Source organism: Saccopteryx leptura, chromosome 5 (assembly GCF_036850995.1).
Source record: "Saccopteryx leptura isolate mSacLep1 chromosome 5, mSacLep1_pri_phased_curated, whole genome shotgun sequence".
Classification (NCBI taxonomy): domain Eukaryota; kingdom Metazoa; phylum Chordata; class Mammalia; order Chiroptera; family Emballonuridae; genus Saccopteryx; species Saccopteryx leptura.
The window spans coordinates 216,369,007-216,390,319 of record NC_089507.1 but is presented as its reverse complement, the minus strand read 5'-3'; the positions used below and the strand labels follow the sequence as shown (position 1 = coordinate 216,390,319).

Sequence of the window (21,313 nt, the reverse complement as noted above, 5' to 3'; positions counted from 1 at the left end):
GTCCTCCGATGTCCAGACCCCCGATTGTGCCCGTCACTCGCCACTGCTGAACGGCAGTTGCCAGGTGGACACCGGCCACGTGCCAGACAGTGTGCTCAGTGATCTCCTCGCTTTACCATAGCAACCGCGATTACCAAGCACATGCTATAAGCCAGGCTCCGGTGTGCTTGGTGATTTCATTTGCTACAGTTATTATGCTCCGACTGCATGCAGGGGCTTGGTGGTGTCACTCCTGTCCCCCTGAAAGCAGCAGCCTGTCCTTGAGCACCTACTGTGTGCAGGCCGCTGAGCTTAGTGATTTCATTCATATGCACAGAGTCCCCATGTCCCCATGTCCTCTGTGACCCCCGTCCTGGGCTGGGGAGTGAGTGATGGAGCCCCACTCCGTCACCGGCCTGTCCCCGAGGTCAGAGCTCTGCCCGGTGCTGTTGCAGTTCCGCCCACCTTGGAGGTTGTCCAGCACCCTGCGCCGGAGAACCGGGTGAACGTCACCTGCCAGGTGAAGAACTTCTACCCCGAGCACCTGCAGCTGACCTGGTTGGAGAACGGAAACACGTCCCGCACAGAAATGGGCTCTACCCGCGTAGAGAACAAGGACGGGACCTTCACCCGGACCAGCTGGCTCCTGGAGGACTCGTCTGCCCGCAGGGAGGAGGTGACGCTCACCTGTCTGGTGCAGCATGAAGGGCAGCCAGCGGTCACCAAAAACCTGACCGTGGAGGCCACTGCTCAGCAGAAGGGCCAGGGCACCACAGCACCCTCTGGTGAGGCCTCCCCTGCAACTGAACCGCTTTCTAAATTTTATGATTTTTTCATGTTCAGGGTAGTAATTTATGCATGTGATAGAATACTCTAGAAATCTCTGGAGAGAATTAGAATTTTTAAGTGAGCTCCCCTCCCACAAACCCCACACTCCCAGAGTGACCCCCGGGAAGAGTTTGGTACGTGGCTGTGTGCATCTTTGGACACCAGTGGACATAAAGAAAGGGGAGGAGGGAACCATTTGTCAGAGTCCTGCCTCCGGCTCCTCCCCTCACAGTCCCGCCTCCACTGGCCCATCAGCCCCTCCTCCTGGCTCTTACTTCTGTGGCATCTGTTGTCCAACACCTACCTCCTTCTCAGCGACAGACCCTGGGCAGACGTCCCCGTCCTCCAGAGGTCCCCCGGCTCCCACCCTGGATTCCTAGAGTAGCTGTCTGCTTTCTCTGGGCTGTGTCAGGTCCCCTGCAGTGAGTGTGTCCCAGGCTTCGCCCTGCTCGGACTTGGTGGCCATCACCTGCCACGTGCAGATTCTGTCCACAGAGTGGGCGTCTCACCTGGCTGGAGAACTGATATGTTCAAGAGAGCCGAGTAGCCCACGTCCACGCAGAACAGTGAGGGGTCCTGTGGCCTGGAGGGCTTGCAGTCAGTGAATGCGTCATTGCAGGGGTCCGAGCGGGTGCTCACCTGTATGGTGCAGCGTGAGGCATGTCCCTCCATCCAGCCCGACTCCTACCGTCCACACCTGCCCACGCCACACCCGAGCCCCTGGGAGTGCACGCCAGCTCACCGCCACCTGGGAGCGGCTGAGTGTCCTCTGTCTCCTGAGTGGAGGAAGGTATTAAAATCACAGAGCCCCAGGTGATGGCTCCTTCTGCCCCTTGGTGTTTAGGTCCACAGACATCTGTCCTCATCTCTGTGGTTCTCCTCCTGGGCCTCAAGTTGCTGCTGATGGTGACTTTCACAGTCATCTACATCTGCAGGTCACGGAACCTGCAACAGGTGAGTCTAGGATAGAGTTGTAGTCCTTGGGGAGGAAGGTCAGGCTCATCTTCATGGGCCGGAAGGAGGAGTCCAGGGTGGAACCCACGTAGTCACATGGTCCCCGCTAGCCTGATTCGGCCTCAACAGGAGATTCTCGATGCTTTTATATTCTCCAAGTGTCCTTGAATCTCCGGAGCTTCCAATCCTTTCTCATTGTGTGGTGCCCTTGAGTTTGAAGGTTTTTAAATTGAATTTTTTGGTACCCTGGGGATGGTGGTCCAAGGAGTGGAGGTAAGTTGAAGGTCAACACTTCGAACCCCAAATTGCCAGGAGTCCCCAATATATTATTCTATGATTCAGTTTTCATATCTCTTTGGAATGAGTAAGAAAGCATTGGTCCTGGCCGGTAAGCTCTATGGTAGAGCATCAGCTTGATGTATTGATGTCCTGGGTTTGATTCCTCGTCAGGGCACTCAGAAAAGTGCCCCCTGCTTCTCCACTCCTCTCCCTCTCACTTCCCATTCTCTCTCTCTCTCTCTCTCTCTCTCTCTCTCTCTCTCCTGCAGCCATGGCTAAATTGGAGCAAGTTGGCCCCAGCCTCTGAGGATGGCTCCATGGCCTCCTCCTCCTCAGGCACTAAGAAGAGCTCCGCTGCCAAGCAATGGAAGAAAACCCTCGATGGGCAGAGCATCGCCCTCTAGTGGGCATTCTGGGTCGAACCCAGTCGGGGGCACATGCGGGAGTCTGTCTCTCTGCCTTCCCTCATTTCACTGAATAAAGAAAAAAAAAGTATTGCAAAGTCAACTAATAAAAACCATCAGGGGGATTTGGAGGTGCTGACTCGTGGTGAAGATGAGTGTGGGTACGGAAGAGAGATCAGAACTCAGAAGGAGGTGTCGGGGTGCTTTGAGGAAGGCCTTCATTTCTGATCTCTGCCATGAACCCAGGCCAGACAGAGTGTCTGCCACTTCACATGTGCTCATCCTTATTTGTGGAATTAAGGCAGGAATGATTGGATGATATATTTCCCTCCAGCTCCTCCTTGAGGAATGATACATTGCCTCCCAAACATTGCGGGGTGCTCACGTCGGGGGATAGAAGCTGCAGAAACAGGTAGGTTTCCCAAGACCCTTGCCCTTATCTCTGTCCAAACCGCCTCCATCATGGACACAGTCCTTCCACACAGCCTCCAGATGTCCCTTCTCTCTGCAAATAAAGCCGAGTCGAGGAGGGACTCTGGTCTTGTGGACTCAGGAGTGTCTGAATGGACCCCGATGCGTGGACCTTCCTGGCCCTGCCCCCACCTACATCCTCCCTGATCATAAACAACCTTTAACGTTCAGAGCAGACTTGACTGGTTCCCGGAGCTGCTTTTGCAACTAGAATTTCATTTAAACACATAGGTATCCAGAATCACTAAGCAGAATAAGCATTCTTGTGTTCGGAACTATGTAATGAAGAACATAAAAATTATCCACAGACCCAACATCCTTACTCTGGACAATAGTAACAATTTTGCCTTATTGTTCTCTGTTTCCCTTGGGGTACAAAAAAAAACCAACCAAACAAAAAAACAAAACTGTTCTAAATTGATGCTATCATTCTCCAGCAAGATTTGATCATTTTACAACCTATGGGTAAATCCTGAAGCAGTTTTGGATATCACTTCGCATGTCTTCAACTGTATTGAAATGCTGTTATACTGCATGCAACATTGTTATGCTTCACCTAGTTTTGTGTGTTTTATCATCGATATGTGAAGTTCCAGTTTATTAACCTTTCATGCTCTACAGCTGTCCGCTAGGAGATAGGCTGCCTGTATTGATTCCTCCCCAGATTGTAGGGAAGCTTAGGTAATGTTTTGCTGGTACAACTTGGCAACAAAGGTTTGTATCTTTCCTTTCCCAGGAGCACGTGGGGGAGACCCCCTCCTTCTCCCGAGGGGGGGGGGCCACAGGCAGCGGTGTGAGTCTCCTTTGGGAGGTTTGGTTTTACCAAAAACTGTTCTCAAAATTTTTTTTATCCATTTTGCTCTTTCTATTGTGCCTTTGCTCTCAGTATATTTTGCTGGGGTGTGTGTGTGTGTGTGTGTGTGTGTGTGTGTGTGTGTGTGTGTTCCAGGTGCTGGGATCCTCTTTCCTCCACAAGGACACATCGCCCACACTCCCAGTTCACACTGCCACTGTTGCCACCAGTCAAGTTCTCACAAGCACCTGGGTCCCTGTATGAGCTCCCTGCTCCATTGAGCTGCTTGTCCATCCCCCGGTCACAGCCAGCCTGTCTAACCAGGATAGCTTTAGAATCAGTTTCTATACCTTTTCTGGGCAGATCTTCCCAATTTTTTTTCCTTGTTGTAGTTGTTCCAAACGGTGTACTAGTCACAGCCCAAATCAATGATAGAATGACTTTGTCATGTTTCATGAGAACCGTATTAGAATTGTCATCTTATCACACTGAATTTATGTATTAATTCAGGCCAATTGATATCATTTCAATATTGAGTTTTCCCATTCATGGACATCATATACTTCTATTTTGGTATTTTATAACTTTAAATTCACAATCTTTTCTTTTCTGGATTTTTTTAAGCTAAGAAGCGGTAGGCAGAGAGACCGACTCCCACATATGACCCAACAGGGATTCACCCAGCAAGCCACCTACCAGGGGATGCTCTGATAATCTGGGGCTGTTGTTTCGTTGCTTGGCAACCAAGCTATTTTTAGCACATGAGGCGAGGCCATGGAGCTGTCCTCAGCACCAAAGGCCAACTTTCTCCCCTGTAGCCAAGGCTGTGTGAGGGGAGGAGAAGAGAGAGAGAAAGTGCGGGATGGGAAGACAAGCAGATGGTCGCTTCTCATGTGTGCGCTGACCAGAAATCGAACCCAGGAAATCCACATGCTGGGCCGAAGCTCTGCCACTGAGGCAACCATCAGGAGCCAAATTCACAATCTTTTATGTTTTTTGTCCCCTAATGTTCTTAGGCATCTCTAAATAGAACTTCCTTTAACACTTCGTACATGAAATCTTGAAAAGTTATTACTACCATTATCAGTGGTTTTAGATGACTGTTTAGCATGGTAGTGGACTTTGATCATTACTCATGTCCAGCAAGCTGCTGACACACTACTGCGAATAGCAAAGGCATTGCTTTTATTTGCAACACTTACAACATTAATGGTCTAGAATTAGTTTTTACCTTCATCAGGGTTTCATGTACATGTGTTTTAAGACTGTAAGAGTACTACGAATTTACCTGTGAAAACCGGAGTATCCCTGACCTCACACCATTTTCCACCTGCAAGAGTCAACCGTTCCCAACTCTGAACCGATGGCTTTAGACGTTACAGCCACACCTCCTCTAATGCACTCCTGTGCTGCGTCTTGATTTCTGACTCCTATGGTTTAATTTGCTCAGGGCGTTCTGTGTGGACCTATGTTGCATTTCTCAGAGATAAAAGCCTGGGAGTAAAAATATTGTCACATAGTCCATGTGCTCTAGTAAAAGATGTGAAGAACTTTTCTTTTGTGTTAGATAGAGGTTGGAAGTACATGCAAGTTTGTCGCAAACCTTCGTGGTTAGAAATTCTGGGTGCTGAGGGAGAACGGTGAGGAATTAAGAAAATAGACTCTCTCTCTCTCTCTCCCCTCTCTATAATGAATAAATAAAATCTTTAAAAAAAATAAAATTAAAAAAAAATTAAAAAAAAAAAAAAAAGAAAATAGACTCACGGAGAAAAGAGGATGGGATCAGATGAGAAGGTCTCTTCAATGCTGATGGCAAGATCAGAGAGAGCGAGCCCCCGTCTTTGCTTTATTATATAGCAGGGGTCCCCAAACTTTTTACACATGGGGCCAGTTCACTGTCCCTCAGACCATTGGAGGGCCAGATTATAAAAAAAACTATGAACAAATCCCTGTGCACACTGCACAGATCTTATTTTAAAGTAAAAAAACAAAACCGGAACAAATACAATATTTAAAATAAAGAACGAGTATATTTAAATCAACCAACTGACCAGTATTTCAATGGGAACTATGCTCCTCTCACTGACCACCAATGAAAGAGGTGCCCCTTCCAGAAGTGCGGCGGGGCCGGATAAATGGCCTCAGGGGGCCGCATGTGGCCCGCGGGTCGTAGTTTGGGGACCCCTGTTATATAGCATAGACAATTAAAGCTTTTAATCCAATAAGTCTCTGATACAAAGCCACTGATCTGAGGCATAAATTGAACTCCTTTTAAGAGTGCACCACCCTACATCATGCAACAAAGGTGTGAAGAAATGCTTAGTGTTGAAAAGATCTTAGTATTAAAAGAGTGGAAAAGGTTCAGTCCCAAACCAAGCCTTAGGCTACAACGACCCCACCAGCCCACAGCCCGTCACCCACACAAGTGGTACCTGTTGCATCAGTAAAGGGTTGGAAGAGGGGATCATTCAGGAGCGGACATTCAGCTCCATCCCAACGCTGACCAGGCTCTGGGGATCCCTCCGCCTTCCTCAGCGGAGCAGCTCTTGGTGAGGGTGGAGGAGACGGGGCCACACGCTGGCTACACAGCCCGCAACCCAACCACAGACCCTTCCAGTCCTGGCCCCCCAGTGGGGCATCACCATGGAGACCAGAGGCCCCACACAGGGAGGAAGCAGTTTTCTGCAGGCCTGTCCTGGTCTCTCTGGGAACTAAGATGAGTAACTTCTCGCCCTGCATTGGCCTCTGCCTGACTCTGTTTCACAACCAAGAAGCAGGAACTATCCCTTATCTAACAGCCTGCGTTTCAGCCCGTCCTCCGCACTTCCTCCTGTATGACGGGGCGGGGCTCCCCTCTCACCCAGCAGAGAGTCCGGGTTGTCCCAGCCCGAGCCTGCACCCGCACCCGCTCCCGCACCCGCCCCGCTACAGAGCCGGCTCCTCAGGCCTCAGGATGCCCGTCCCTGCCTCCTGGCCCCGCGCTCCTCCGTGCCTGCTGCTCACTCTGCTGCTGGGCCTCCCAGGTGAGCGTGCGGGGCTAGAACCTTCTCCCCTCCCGGTCCCTGGACCTCCTGTTGCCCCAGAGATTTCAGGGCCTCTGGGAGAACGTGGGTGTGTCACGCAGGGCTGCAGAGAGGGCTACGGGCAGGGCGTTATCTGAGGGCATGAGACCAGGGACCCGGGCATGTTCTCCGTGGGTCCATCGCCTGCACCTGGTCACCAGAGGTGTCAGAGCAGATGCTGCAGCAAACCACAGCAGCAAAGACGGCTCTGTGCTGCTAAGGGGTCTGACCCTCACAGTGTCCCTGTGGGAGAGCCGTGGCTCTCATCCCGCACTTGCAGATGGGGAAACTGAGGCAGAGAGCGTAACGTGTCCTCCATCCTCACCCATATCAGCAGAGCAGCCGTATTCGAGTCTCGGCCACCAGCTCCCGGGGCTCCTTTTTTCAGCCCTGTCGTGCTGCCCGGCCTGGCAGTGCTGACTGATCGCAGAAGAACCAGTAACCCAGGAGGAGGAAACTGAGCAGCAGTCGCCCCTACCCCCCCCCCACCACCACCACCACCATCACGCCACTCAGACCCGGAGCTAAACTCCGCTGTTTACTCGAGAACTTCTGTTAATTATGTTGCACGGTTCCCATGTACCAAGTGTGTGACTGGGGGTTTAGTATGTGTCATAATTTCATTAACCCTCAAAACAACCTGTACTGGCCTGCGAGGACACTTCCATACACATTTGTGATGGGTGTATCTTTGTGTGAGTGTGAGTGTGTCTGTGTGTGTGTGAGTTGGTGTGAGGGATTCACACGCACACCTGGGATTTTATTAAAGCCTTTTCTTTCTATTCTCATCCATTGTGTTCACTCTGCATGAAATGCACACGAACAGATGTTTAGTCTGTCTGTCTGTCTGTCCCACAGACACCCGCCTCCTTGCTACTTCTCCAAACTTAACCCTCTCCTCCCTAAACTCTACAAAAAGCAAGCTCCTCTCTTGGTAAGAGGAGGAAAATGGTCCATCAGTAGAAACATGCGTAACAAAGAATGCTGCCCATACATACAATGGAGTATATTCGGCAATAAAAGGGAATGAAGTCTTGACATTTGTCACAACATGGATGGACTGAAGGCTGTCCTCCTAAGGGAAAGGAGTCAGAGAGAGAGAGAGAGAGAGAGAGAGAGAAATACCAGATGCTTCACTTATCTGTGGAATCTCAAAAAAACCAAAACCAATAAATATGCAAAGCAAAAGAGGAACAGATGCGTATTCAGAGAGAACAGCTGAGCTGATAAAGGGGAAGGTGGGGGGAAAGTGAGCAGAAGTCTGTGCATCACTATCCTGCGGTCTCCACCATGCCGGGTGAGGATGAGGAGGGAGACAGGGAGAAGGAGACAGAGAGCGCTGCCCTGCGCTCTAGATCTGTAACCATATCCGTATCCACACCTGTCCTCAGATATCCGGAGAGACCGCAGGGCGTCCGGAAGAACGAGTAATAATTCTATCAGTTCTCCCGCACTCAGCTCGGGCAGGTCCCGTAGCTGTTACCTCCTGTGGTCATTTAACCCGAGGTGGAACTCTTGTCACCCCTACCATCCAGGTAAGAAAATAAAAGCTGAGGGAGGTTCAGGTGACTCAGCGGTGAATGGTGAGCCGTGCTCTGAGTTCCAGCGTCTGATTCTAGAGCCCACAGATTTCCTCTGCCGTCCTCAGTGCCTGCGGCCCCCTGTCCTCCCGTGGGTCACTGTCTGTGGGGAAGGGAGGGTGTGGGGACAGGGGTTGGTGGTTTCCTTCTCCTGGGCTCTCTGCTTCCTGCATGTGCCCCATTCCTTCCTGGGATTTTTTGCCGAGTCATCTACTAGGGGGACGTAGTTTCTGCCATTGTTTCCACAGATTTGCCCGCATACAATAGACGTCACGGCCTCAGGGAGGTGTAGCACTGGGAGTGCACACATCACACGTATATTTATTGGATAATTACTATGTGGACCACACGTTACAGGAACGTGGGTGCGTTGTTGAATAAAAGAGACAAAGTAGCCGCCCCATGGAGATTCTGTATTAGTAGGAAAAATGACAAGAAACAATATGCATAATAAGTAAGTGAATAAGATAACATATTGGAAAATAATAAGCATTAAGGTGAAAAATTAAAGTATTGCTGGGTAGGAGAATGGGGGAATCTGTAAGACAGGTTGTATTTCAAACAGGGTAGTCTCGGGGGTCTGACTGTAATGGGTAAGTCTGAGCAAAAATGAAAACAAGGTTGGGAATCTAATGACAAAGTAAACAAAGTAGTAACAGACTCACATACTGAGAAGAGACTGACAGCTGTGGGGGGGAGCAGGTTGGCTAAAACAGGTAAAGGATTAAGCAGCTGAGTTGTGTGTGTTGATTTTTCTCTGCCACAAAGTTGCTGACATCATTGGTTAGCTCTAACAGACGGTGTGAGTGTGAAATCTTTAGAACTGCTACATATAACGTCATGTCACGTGAGAACAACAGAGATAGTTTTGCTTCTTCCTTTACGTGTCAAACAATGCTTTTTATTTGTGGTTCTTGTTTCATTGCTTTTTCTGAAACTTCCAGGATTGGGTTGAGTATTCATGCTAAAAGTGCACATCCCTGTCTTGTTTCTGATATTAGAGAGAAGTTTCGCTACCAGACTTTCACCATCAAGTACGATCTTAGCGGTGGGTTTTTCATGCAAGATTTCTGTGGACATATCCATCTATTCTAACTTACTGATTGTTTTTATCATGAAAAATGGTGACTTTCATCAATTGCTTTTTCTGCAGCAAGTGAGAGAAGTTTATATGATATTTTTACTTGCCATCCTGTTAATGAGATATATTACACTCTTTGATTTTCACATGTTGAACTGCATTTACATTGCAGAAATAAACCCCAGGTGGTCATATCTATAATTCTTTCACATGATGTTGAATTTGTTTTGCTAATATTTGGCTGAGGAATGTGGGACTGAGATTGATGTAAGGTATTGGTTTGTAGCTTCATTGTTTTGTGTGTGTGACAGAGACAGAGAGAAAGACAGAGAGAGGGACAGATAGGGACAGACAGGGAGGATGGAGAGAGATGTGAAGCCAATTCTTGGTTGCAACACCTTAGTTATTCATTGATTGCTTTCTCATATGTGCCTTGACTGGGGGCGGGGGTGGGACTAGAGCAGAGCAAGTGACCCCTTGCTCAAGCCAGTAATCTTGGGCTCAAGCCAGTGACCATGAGCCAATGTCTAAGATCCCACCCTCAAGCCAGTAACCACGCCCTCAAGCTAGTGAAACCCTGCCCAAGCCGGCAACCTGGGGGTTTGGAATCTGGGTCCTCCACATCCCATTTTGACGCTCTATCCACTGTGCCACCAAGTGTAGGTCTGTAGCTTTCTTATTGTGCCTTCATCTGATTTTCATATCCAGGTGAGGATGGCCGAGAATGAGTCTTCGAATGACTCCTAATGAGTCAAGAAGTCTTCCTTCCATTTTAATTTTTTGTAAGGTTTGATGAGGATTAATGATAGTTCTTAATGTTTATTCGAATTCACCAGTGAAACAAAACATTCCTGGACGTTCCTTTGTTGGATGATTTTTTTTTTTTTACTCTTAATACAATTTCATAACCAGATACAGGTCTATTCATATTATTTATTTCTTTAAAGTTTATTCTTGGAAATGTATGTGCTTCTAGAAATTGTCCATTTTATCTGGCTTATTCAATTCCTTGACGTGCAATAGTACATACTACACTTCTCTAAATTCATTTTATTTCTGTGAAGTCATTAGTAATAGCCTTTGTTTATTTCTGATTTTAAATACTTGCTTTTCTCTCTCTTTTTTTTCTCTCTCATTCCACGTAGCTAAATGTTTCTCAATCTTGTAGGTCTTTTTTTTTTTTTTTTAATTAAGATTCCAATTTCTTTCTTTCTTTTTTTTTTTTTTTTTTTTTACAAGACAGAGAGAGAGTCAGAGAGAGGGATAGACAGGGACAGACAGGAATGGAGAGATGAGAACCATCAATCATTAGTTTTTTGTTGCGACACCTTAGTTGTTCACTGATTGCTTTCTCATATGTGCCTTGACCGTGGGCCTTCAGCAAACAGAGTAACCCCTTGCTCGAGCCAGAGACTTTGGGTCCAAGCTGGTGAGCTTTTGCTCAAACCAGATGAGCCCGCGCTCAAGCTGGCGACCTTGGGGTCTCGAACCTGGGTCCTCGGCATACCAGTCCAACGCTCTATCCACTGCACCACCGCCGGATCAGACACACTTTCCCTTCTGATGACTACTTTGAGCTATTCATTCTAGGTGTTGTTAGATTCATTATTATTGGTGATCGTTTTATTTCTCCTTCTTGTTATTGATTTCTAGCTTTATTTGCAAATTGTACTTACCAGGGCACTGCTACCACAGTCCTTCTTCCAGATTCCAATAATTGTATGTGTTGTCATCCAACCTGTGTGACGATGCCACATGCATAGGTTTTTGTTATGACAGTGGTTACTGTAGTAGTCAAGAGACGCATGTGTGTCGTAGACAGAAAAACAACCCCAGAATACGGTCTATGTATGAATACCCAGACCCTGTGCATGTATTACTTTATATATAAAAGACATTTAGGAAAAGTGAGTAAGTTAAGACTTCGATCTTGAAACACTATACTAGATATTCCAGGTGGGCCCAATATACTCACAGGGTCCTTAGGAAAGAGGTGGCAGAGAGTCTACGTCAGAGAAGACAAGTGACAACAGAGGCAAGAATTTTGAGGGACAGGAAGATGAAAACCTCAGGAAAAGGAACGCAGGAACCTCTGCACTGTGGGAATGCAGGGACCAGGCTCTGGTGAGATGTGGCTCAGCTACAACCCAGACGTCAGACAGTGAACATTGAACTCCGATCCCAGACTGGAAGACCATCCACTTCTGTGCTTCAAGCAACTTAGGTTTCTGTAGTTAGTAAAGCAGCATTAGTAAACTAATAAATTGTAGTTGTGCTATTAGGAAAAATAACACTCTTAGTTCTTACCAGAATGACACGTTCATTGTGTGTTGGTGGCTCAACACACCGCTGTCACTCAAGTGCCCAAGCTGATGAGGCTGACCCACCGGGACACTTGGGTCTCCCTGGAGGACGGAAGCCGACCCGTAGAGGTTCTTGCACTTAAGTGCACATCCCACATCAGGCAGCCGTCACCTCTGCTCACAAATCAGTGCTCTAAAGACATATCAGCGTCCTACCCAATAGAAAATTCTAGAAATGAGACTCATGATGTGGCTAGAAATTGCACAGCCAGAAATATCTGGGGAAGCAGGACACTTCCAGAGAGGGCCGGCCCAGCATTCACACCCACTCTGTGCCTCATCATTAACCCCTCTGTGCCTCAGTTTCCTCATTTGTGACAGGTTCTCACATTACAGGCTCATGAGGGTCACAGGTCTGACACACACTGTGTCCCGAGCTCGAGGCCACTCAGAGTGTGCACGGGGTCAGTGGACGCTACAGCTGATAAACACTGGACAGACCTCCGGGTCCTGTGTGGATGGGTCAGTGATGGCTCTGTGTTTCCCTGCAGGAGGGGCCGGTCAGGAGCTGAGGGTGATTCAGCCTCAGGAGTCCGTGTCTGTCGCACCAGGAGGGATGGCCACTCTGAGATGCACCGTGACCTCCATAATCCCCATAGGGCCTGTACTGTGGTTCAGGGGGACAGGGCCTGACCGGCGGTTAGTCTATATTTTCAGAGAAGGCGGCCACTTCCCCCGAGTAACAACAATTGGAGACACCACGAGGAGAAACAACACGGACTTCTCCATCCGCCTCAGTGACATCACCACAGACGACACGGGCGTCTACTACTGCGTGAAGTTCCGGAGACAGAGCCCTGATGACGTGGAGATCGCGTCGGGCAGAGGCACTCAGCTCACCGTGAGCGGTGAGTACCGAGGGGGACCCTTCGTCCCTGGTGTGTGACACCCGTCAGGAAGATCTTCTACAGATCAGGGAAGTTCTGTTCCCTTCCCTCCCAGGGAAGAAATCTCTGCTGGGCAGAGAGAGGGAGGACGGGTTACTTTGTTTCATCCTCAGAAACATCACATGAGTAGATTCCTGAGGGGCACACACTCACAGGTGACTGACAGCCCTGGTGGGAGGAGGTGCCCAGAAGCTGGCAGTCCCTGTGGCTCTGTCCGGAAGTCCCTTCTGTGATTCAGAGACTGACTCACACGCTGATGGCACATTGAGTGCACCTGGGTCATCTCTGAATGTCACTCACCTGGAAAAAGGTTCCCATGTGGGTCACCTTGCTGAGACAGCAAAAAGGCTCAGTTAGGGTTTTGGGCCAGAGGCTCCGGCTCTGAATCCGGGAAGGTCAGCACACAAAGGACCTTCAGTGCATTTATCCCAACACCCCCATTGGACAGATGGCGGCCTGAAGCTAAGAGGTGACAGGGGCCTTGCCCACGGTCCCATGGCCAGTGACTGAGGGAATTCCAGAAGCTGATCTGACTCCAGCGGCTCCTTCCTGCCCCAGCACAGAAATCTCTTTCCATGGGAAACCCTGGTGTGCGCTCAGAATAAAAACAGAACCACTGAACAGGGAGCTGGCATTCCTTCTTTTCATGGGTTTCCCTGGAGTTCCGATGCCCCAGCATTCAGACCCTGAGGCCCAAGGTGATGGGGGACCTCTCCCACCTTCAGCCACATCTCCCCAGACCGAGTGTCCCTGTCAGCGCCCAGAGCAGCCTCCATACTGACTCCCACTGTGGCCGCCCCGTCTGCATTCCCAGCAACTGTGCTGAGGGGCCCCTTTCTCCACATCCTCTACAAACACCTGTTATTTCTGTTCATTTGGGTAATAGTCATTCTAACGGGTGTGACATGAAGATAGATTATTGTGTTTTGATTTCCACCTCCCTGATAGTGTGATTGAATATCCTTACAAGTACTTGTTGGCCACCAGTATGTCTTCTTTGCAAAAATATCTATTCAGATTACTGCCCACTTTTATTTATTTATTTTTATTTATTCATTTTAGAGAGGAGAGGGAGAGACAGAGAGAGAGAGAGAGAAAAGACAGAGAGAGAGAGAAGGGGGGAGGAGCTGGAAGTATCAACTCCCATATGTGCCTTGACCAGCCAAGCCCAGGGTTTTGAACCAGCGACCTCAGCATTTCCACTTTATCCACTGCGCCACCACAGGTCTACTGCCCACTTTTAGTTAATTTGTTTGGCTTTCTCCTCCTCCTCCTCCTCTTCTTCCTCCTCCTTTTCCTCCTCCTTCTTTTTCTTCTTTTGCTTTCAAATTTCATTTCTTTTTGCGAGAAAGTTGTATGAGTGCTTTATCTATTTTGGATACCAACCCATAGTCAGATATGTGATTTGCAAATGTCTTCTCCATTCCGTAGGTTTTCTTTTTATTTTGTGATTTTCTCTGCGGTTTAAGAATCTTCTTCGTCTGAGGTACTCCCACATTATTTTCCCCCTTTTTGCCTTTTCTTTTGGTGTCAGATCCAAGAAACCATCTTAAAGACCAATGTCGAAGGGCTTACCCACTATGTTTTCTTCTTCAAGAGTTTTACAGTTTCAGGTCTCACATTCAAGTCTTAATCTGTTTTGAGTTGTTTGTGTATGCTGGAGGATCGTGGGTAAGTCTCACGCTTTCGCATGTGTCTTTCCATTTTCCCAACACCATTTCTTGAAGAGGCTGTCCATTCCCCACTGTGTGTTCTTGGATCCTTTGTCGTAAACACTTTTCTTCATCTGGGTTATTGCATGGCAGCTGCGAGCAGCAGAATATTCTTACTGTTTTTGATACATTTTTGTTTGGGCTTCTTACTGCTTAAAAGCTAGTTGGACCGAACCATGTGATAACAGCCGTAGGTGATATTTACTAAGCAACTACTATTTGCCGGGTCCTGAGTTTTCCATACATGCTCACTCCTCTTACTGGGGTGGTGTTTTAACGCACTGTGTACAGGAAACAGACACCGAGGCTCAAGGCTAGAGAACAGAGATGCTAAAAGTTCATCCGTCCCGGGAGTGGTGAGCTGGGCTAGCTCTTCCCTCTCCCCCCTGGGTGCCCGTGTCGGGCGATTCCTCTCTCAGTCTCGTCCCATCAGTGAGACCACACAGGGCCAGCCCCACAGGGTGCTAAGAGGTTGAAAACTCGAGGGGCTCAGAGGGATCGGCCCATCGTGGAGCCCAGGAGGCTCTCGGTGAATTGTAACGATTCCTAGGCTCTCATCCCTCTAGTGACAGCCAGGATGCTAAGGGTTTTATGACTTGACTGATTCATGTAACACCCTCTTTCTGTATTCTCAAAATGTGTCATGAGTTTTAAGACACAAGTTAGATTTCTAAGTGCCAATACTTATAAACAGTGGCTGTCTGCCCACTGTTAGAGAAGGTGTTGGGTAATAATTAACAATTGGAAGACACCTTATAGGACCCTTCTGCAAGGAGACACTGCTGTCACTGTTGACTCACAGATGTCTGGATGCTCGCAGGATGCAAGAGGTGTCCTGCCTGCTTTGTAGGCCTGTGTCTGTGTCTCTTATCATTTTTAAGTAACGATTGAGAAAATTCATCATCTTTGTCTTTCTCAGCACTCAGGGACCTTGTGTTCAACCCAAAAATGACCCAAGAGAAGACCTCAGATTCAGAAAAATATCCCAACTCCCTCTGCCTCCACCTTTCAAATTCAGGGGTGTTCACAGATTAGAGACCCTACTGGAATCTGGTAAATGAATGAGCATTCTCCAGTAAATCCATAAATACCTGCGGGGAGAGCTCTGGATGTAAACTAAGTGCAGGTTCAAGATGGAGCTGCGTTTGTTTACTATTGTGAAGCCTCTTCTGTTTGCTGAACGCAAATGTGCTTCCATGGCCCCATTTAACCCTCACAGCAGCCGGGAGGGGAAATGCCCGCTGTGCCATTCCACAGCTGGGGACCCGGGACGTGTCCTGGCCACATCTCTCCACGGTGCCAGCCTGGCTCCCACGTCCCCACTGCGCCCTGCATGTGCCTCAGTAAACACTGGCTCTGAGGTGGACAGGTTACTGGGGGAGGCAGCTAGGAACAGTTACTGTGAAGAGTGAGACCCATCGGTATTTCGTTCCTGAGCCCAGATGTGGGGAAGCCCCCTGGAGAGGACAGAAGTAGACTTTGATTTCAGGCCTGGAATGACATGTCCGCCTGTCCCTCCCCCGGAGTACACCTCGGGGAGTCAGGAGGGGAGACAGAATGACACGCCCTCCCAGCGTAATCAGAGGGATAAAGCCCACTAGCTACATGGGAAGGTTCTTAGCAGTGTCACCTGCTGATGGTTAGTGGTGATAATCACTGTCATGTTCATTGTGTATATTTCTCCTTTTGAAGCCAAACCCTCTCTCCCCGTGGTAGCGGGCCCCACGGAGAGGGCCACGCCGGGGCAGACCGTGAGCTTCACCTGCAAGTCCCACGGTTTCTCCTCCAGACACATCGTCCTGAAATGGTTCAAAAACTGGAATGAGCTCCGAGCCTCCCAGACCAGCGTGGACCCCGAGGGAGACAGCACCTCCTACAGCGTCTCCAGCACAGCCAGGGTGCAGCTGACCCGGGGGGATATCCGCTCCCAGGTCATCTGTGAGGTGGCCCACGGCACCCTAAAGGGAGACACTTCTCTCCGTGGGACTGCCAACCTGTCTGAGACCCTCCGAGGTAGATGCCCCTCACACCCAGCCCCAGTCCACACCTGGCCCCCAACCTGGAAGCCTGCCCCCCACACCGTGCTCTTTGCTCCAGGCCTGGGCTCACCTGAAATCTAATTCTTGGGAGTCCTTCCCATCTCCAGGCCCCCGGATGTGCCCGTCACTCGCCACTGCTGAACAGCAGGTGCCAGGTGGACACCTGCCACGTGCCAGGCAGTGTGCTCAGTAATCTCATCACTTTACCATAGCAACCGCGATTACCAAGCACGTGCTATAAGCCAGGCTCCTGTGTGCTTGGTGATTTCATTTGCTACAGTTATTATGCTCCGACTGCATGCGGGGGCTTGGTGGTGTCACTCCTGTCCCCTGATAACAGCAGCCTGTCCTTGAGCACCTACTGTGTGCAGGCCCCTGTGCTTATGATTTCCTTCGTATGCACAGAGTCCCCATGTCCCCATGTCCTCTATGACCCCCGTCCTGAGGTGGGGAGTGAGTGATGGAGCCCCACTCCGTCACCGGCCTGTCCCCGAGGTAAGAGCTCTGCCCGGTGCTCTTGCAGTTCCGCCCACCTTGGAGGTTGCCCAGCACCCTGCGCCGGAGAATCGGGTGAACGTCACCTGCCAGGTGAAGAACTTCTACCCCGGGCACCTGCAGCTGACCTGGTTGGAGAATGGAAACACGTCCCGTATGGAAATGGGCTCGACCCGCGTAGAGAACAAGGACGGGACCTTCACCCGGACCAGCTGGCTCCTGGTGGACTCGTCTGCCCGCAGGGAGGAGGTGACGCTCACCTGTCTGGTGCAGCATGAAGGGCAGCTGTCTGTCTCCGAACACCTGACCGTGGAGGCCACTGCTCTGCAGAAGGGCCAGGGCACCGCGGCACCCTCTGGTGAGGCCTCCCCTGCAACTGAACCGCTTTCTAAATTTTATGATTTTTTCATGTTCAGGGTAGTAATTTATGCGTGTGATAGAATACTCTAGAAATCTCTGGATAGAAATTAGAATTTTGAACTGAGCTCCCCTCCCACAAACCTGACACTCTCACAGTGACCCCCGGGAAGAGTTTGGTACGTGGCTGTGTGCATCTTTGGACACCAGTGGACATAAAGAAGGGAAGGAGGGAACCATTTGTCAGAGTCCTGCCTCCGGCTCCTCCCCTCACAGTCCCGCCTCCACTGGCCCGTCAGCCCCTCCTCCTGGCTCCTACTTCTGTGGCATCTGTTGTCCAACACCCACATCCTTCTCAGCGACAGACCCTGGGCAGACGTCCCCGTCCTCCAGAGGTCCCCCGGCTCCCACCCCGGATTCCTAGAGTAGCTGTCTGCTTTCTCTGGGCTGTGTCAGGTCCCCTGCAGTGAGTGTGTCCCAGGCTTCGCCCTGCTCGGACTTGGTGGCCATCACCTGCCACGTGCAGATTCTGTCCACAGAGTGGGTATCTCACCTGGCTGGAGAACTGACATGTTCAAGAGAGCCGGGTAGCTCACGTCCACGCAGAACAGTGAGGGGACCTGTGGCCTGGAGGGCTTGCAGTCAGTGAATGCGTCACTGCAGGGGTCCGAGCGGGTGCTCACCTGTATGGTGCAGCGTGAGGCATGTCCCTCCATCCAGCCCGACTCCTACCGTCCACACCTGCCCACGCCACACCCAAGCTCCTGGGAGTGCACGCTAGCTCACCGCCACCTGGGAGCGGCTGAATGTCCTCTCTCTTCCCAGCGGAGGAAGGTATTTAAACTCACAGAGCCCCAGGTGATGGCTCCTTCTGCCCCTTGGTGTTTAGGTCCACAGACATCTTTCCTCATCTCTGTGGTTTTCCTCCTGGGCCTCAAGGTGCTGCTGATGGTGACTTTCACAGTCACCTACGTCTGCAGGTCGCGGAACCTGCAACAGGTGAGTCGGGGGTAAGGTGTAGTCCTTGGGGAGGAAGGTCAGGCTCATCTTCATGGGCCGGAAGGAGGAGTGCAGGGTGGAACCCACGTAGTCACATGGTCCCCGCTAGCCTGATTCGGCCTCAACAGGAGATTCTCAATGCTTTTATATTCTCCAAGTGTCCTTGAATCTCCGGAGCTTCCAACCCTTTCTCATTGTGTGGTGCCCTAGAGTTTGAAGGTTTTCAAATTAAATTCCTTGGGACCCTGATGATGGTGGTCCAAGGAGTGGAGGTAAGTTGAAGGTCAACACTTCGAGACCCAAACGGCCAAGAGTTCTGATATATTATTCTATGTTTCAGTTTTCATATCTCTTTGAAATAAGTAAGATAATATTGCCCTGGCCGATAAGTTCCATGGTAGAGCATCAGCCCAGCATATGGATGTCTTGGGTTTGATTTTTGGTCAGGACACACAGTAAAAGTATTCATCTGCTTCTCCACTCCTCCTCCTCTCAATTCTCTCTCTCTCTCTCCCTCTCTCTCTCTCTCTCTCTCTCTCTCTCTCTCCTGCAGTCATGCTAAATTGGAGCACGTTGGCCCCAGCCTCTGAGGATGGCTCCATGGCCTCCTCCTCAGGCACTAAGAAGAGCTCAGTTGCCAAGCAATGGAAAAACACCCCCGATGGGCAAAGCATCGCCCTCTAGTGGGCTTGCCTGGTTGAACCCAGTCGAGGTCACATGTGGGAGTCTGTCTCTTTGCCTTCCCTCATTTCACTGAATAAAGAAAAAAAACTGTATTGCCAAAGTCAACTAATAAAAACCATCAGAGGGATTTGGAGGTGCTGACTCGTGGTGAAGATGAGTGTGGGTACGGAAGAGAGATCAGAACTCAGAAGGAGGTGTCGGAGTGCTTTGTGGAAGGCCTTCATTTCTGATCTGTGCCATGAACCCAGACCACACAGAGTGCCTGCCACTTCACATGTGTTCAGTATTTATTTGTGGAAATAAGGCAGGAATGACTGGATGACCTCTTTTTCTTCCGTGAATAAATGATTGAGTTTCCCTCCAGCTCTGCTCTCTGCCCTAATACATTGCCTCCCAACCTCCGTTGGGGGCTCATGTCGGGGGGAAGAAGCTGCAGAAACCGGCAAGTTTCCCAAGATCTCTGCCCTTCACTCTGTCCTAACCCGCCTGCATCACGGACACGGTCCTTCCACACAGCCCCCGGATGTCCCTTCTCTCTGGTAATAAAGTCATGGACAGACTGTGGTCTTGGGGACTGAGTAGTGTCTGAATGGACCCCGATGCGCAGAGCTTCCTGGCCCTGCTCCCACCTTCGAGAGAGAGAGAGAGAGAGAGAGAGAGAGAGAGAAGCCCTCGGGGGGGGGGCAGGTTTTCATCCTCCCTGATCATAAACAACCTTTAACGTTCAGAGCAGACTTGACTTGTTCCTGGAGCTTCTTTTGCAACTAGAATTTCACTTAAACACATAGATATCCAGAATCACTAAGCAGAATAAGTATTCTTGTATTCGGACCTATGTAATGAAGAACATAAAAATTATCCACAGACCCAACATCCTATCACTGGACAATAGTAACAATTTTGCCTCATTGTTTTCTGTTTTTCTTGGGGGGAAAAAACTGTTCTGAATTGACTCTATCATTCTCCAGCAAGATCTGATATGTTTACAATATACGGGTATATCCTGAAGCAGTTTTGGATATCACTTTGCATGTCTTCAACTGTATTGAAATGCTATTATACTGCATGCATCATTGTTATGCTTCACCTAGTACGCTAGGACAGTGGTCCCCAACCTTTTTGGGGCCACAGTCCAGTTTAATGTCAGAAAATATTTTCACGGACCGGCCTTTAGGGTGAGATGCATAAATGCACAAAATAAAATTATGCGACTGGTGTAAAAACTGTGGTATTTTTAAATATAATTGTCGAACTTACGATATTTATTGGGCTAAGTTAAAGGAGGAACAAGCATGTCCTCATTATTCAGGCTGTATTTGAATTTATTATTCTGACAACATTTCATGTTATTTATTCTTTCTCTGCAGACTGGTACCAAATGGCCCACGGACCGGTACCGGTCTGCGGCCCCGGGTTTGGGGACCACTGCGTTAGGAGATGGGCTGCCCTGTATTGATTCCTCCCCAGATTTTAGGGAAGCTTTAGCTAATGTTTTGCTGGTACAACTTGGTAACAAATGTTTGTATCTTTCCTTCCCCAGGAGCACGTGGGGGAGAGCCCCTCCTGCTCTCCGAGGGGGGGCCACGGGCAGCAACCTGGGTCTCTTTTGGCAGCTTTGGTTTTACAAAAACTGGCCTCAAATTTTTTCATCCATTTTTCTCTTTCCATTGTGCTTTGCTCTCGGTATATTTTGCTGGTGTGTGTGTCTGTGTGTGTGTGTGTGTGTGTGTGTGTGTGTGTGTGTGTGTGTGTGTGTTCCAGGTGTTGGGATCCTCTTTCCTCCACAAGGATACATCGCCCGCACTCCCGGTTCACACTGCCACTATTGCCACCAGTCAAATTCTCACAAGCACCTGAGTCCCTGTATGAGCTCCCTGCTCCATTGAGCTGCTTGTCCATCCCCCGGTCATAGACAGCCTGTCTTAACCTCGATAGCTTTAGAATCAGTTTGTATACTGTTTTGGGGCAGATCGTCCCAATTTTTTTTTTTGTTTTAGTTGTTCCGAATGGTGTACTAGTCACGGCCCAAATCAATGATAGAATGACTTTGTCATGTTTCATGAAGAACCGTATTAGAATTGTCATCTTATCACACTGAATTTATGTATTAATTCAGGCCAATTGATATCATTTCAATATTGAGTTTCCCATTCATGAACATCATTTACTTTTATTTAGGTATTTTATAACTTTAAATTCACAATCTTTTTCTTTTTTGGATTCTTTTTAAGTGAGAAGCGGGAAGTCAGAGAGACAGACTCCCACATATGACCCAACAGGGATTCATCCAGCAAGCCACCTACCAGGAGATGCTCTGATAATCTGGGGCTATTGCATTGTTGTTCG

The 21,313-nt window shown here is 49.3% G+C and overlaps 1 protein-coding gene across 2 annotated transcripts in view; it reads left to right on the top strand.

Annotated features, from left to right (window-relative positions):
• LOC136405140 (signal-regulatory protein beta-1-like) overlaps positions 1 to 19,320 on the top strand; it is a 29,159-nt gene extending 9,839 nt beyond the window's left edge. The window contains exons 1-6 of one of the 2 annotated variants that reach the window (XM_066384202.1): positions 6,585 to 6,731; positions 12,286 to 12,642; positions 16,086 to 16,406; positions 16,956 to 17,285; positions 18,174 to 18,283; positions 18,837 to 19,320. In XM_066384202.1, the coding sequence (XP_066240299.1) occupies positions 6,662 to 6,731; positions 12,286 to 12,642; positions 16,086 to 16,406; positions 16,956 to 17,285; positions 18,174 to 18,283; positions 18,837 to 18,845 (1,197 nt within the window). In that variant the 5' untranslated portion in view covers positions 6,585 to 6,661 and the 3' untranslated portion in view covers positions 18,846 to 19,320. Of the gene's footprint in view, positions 1 to 434; positions 765 to 6,584; positions 6,732 to 12,285; positions 12,643 to 16,085; positions 16,407 to 16,955; positions 17,286 to 18,173; positions 18,284 to 18,836 lie in introns of those variants that run through there. The other variant, XM_066384203.1, reaches the window with a different exon arrangement.
• Positions 19,321 to 21,313: the final 1,993 nt, after the last annotated feature.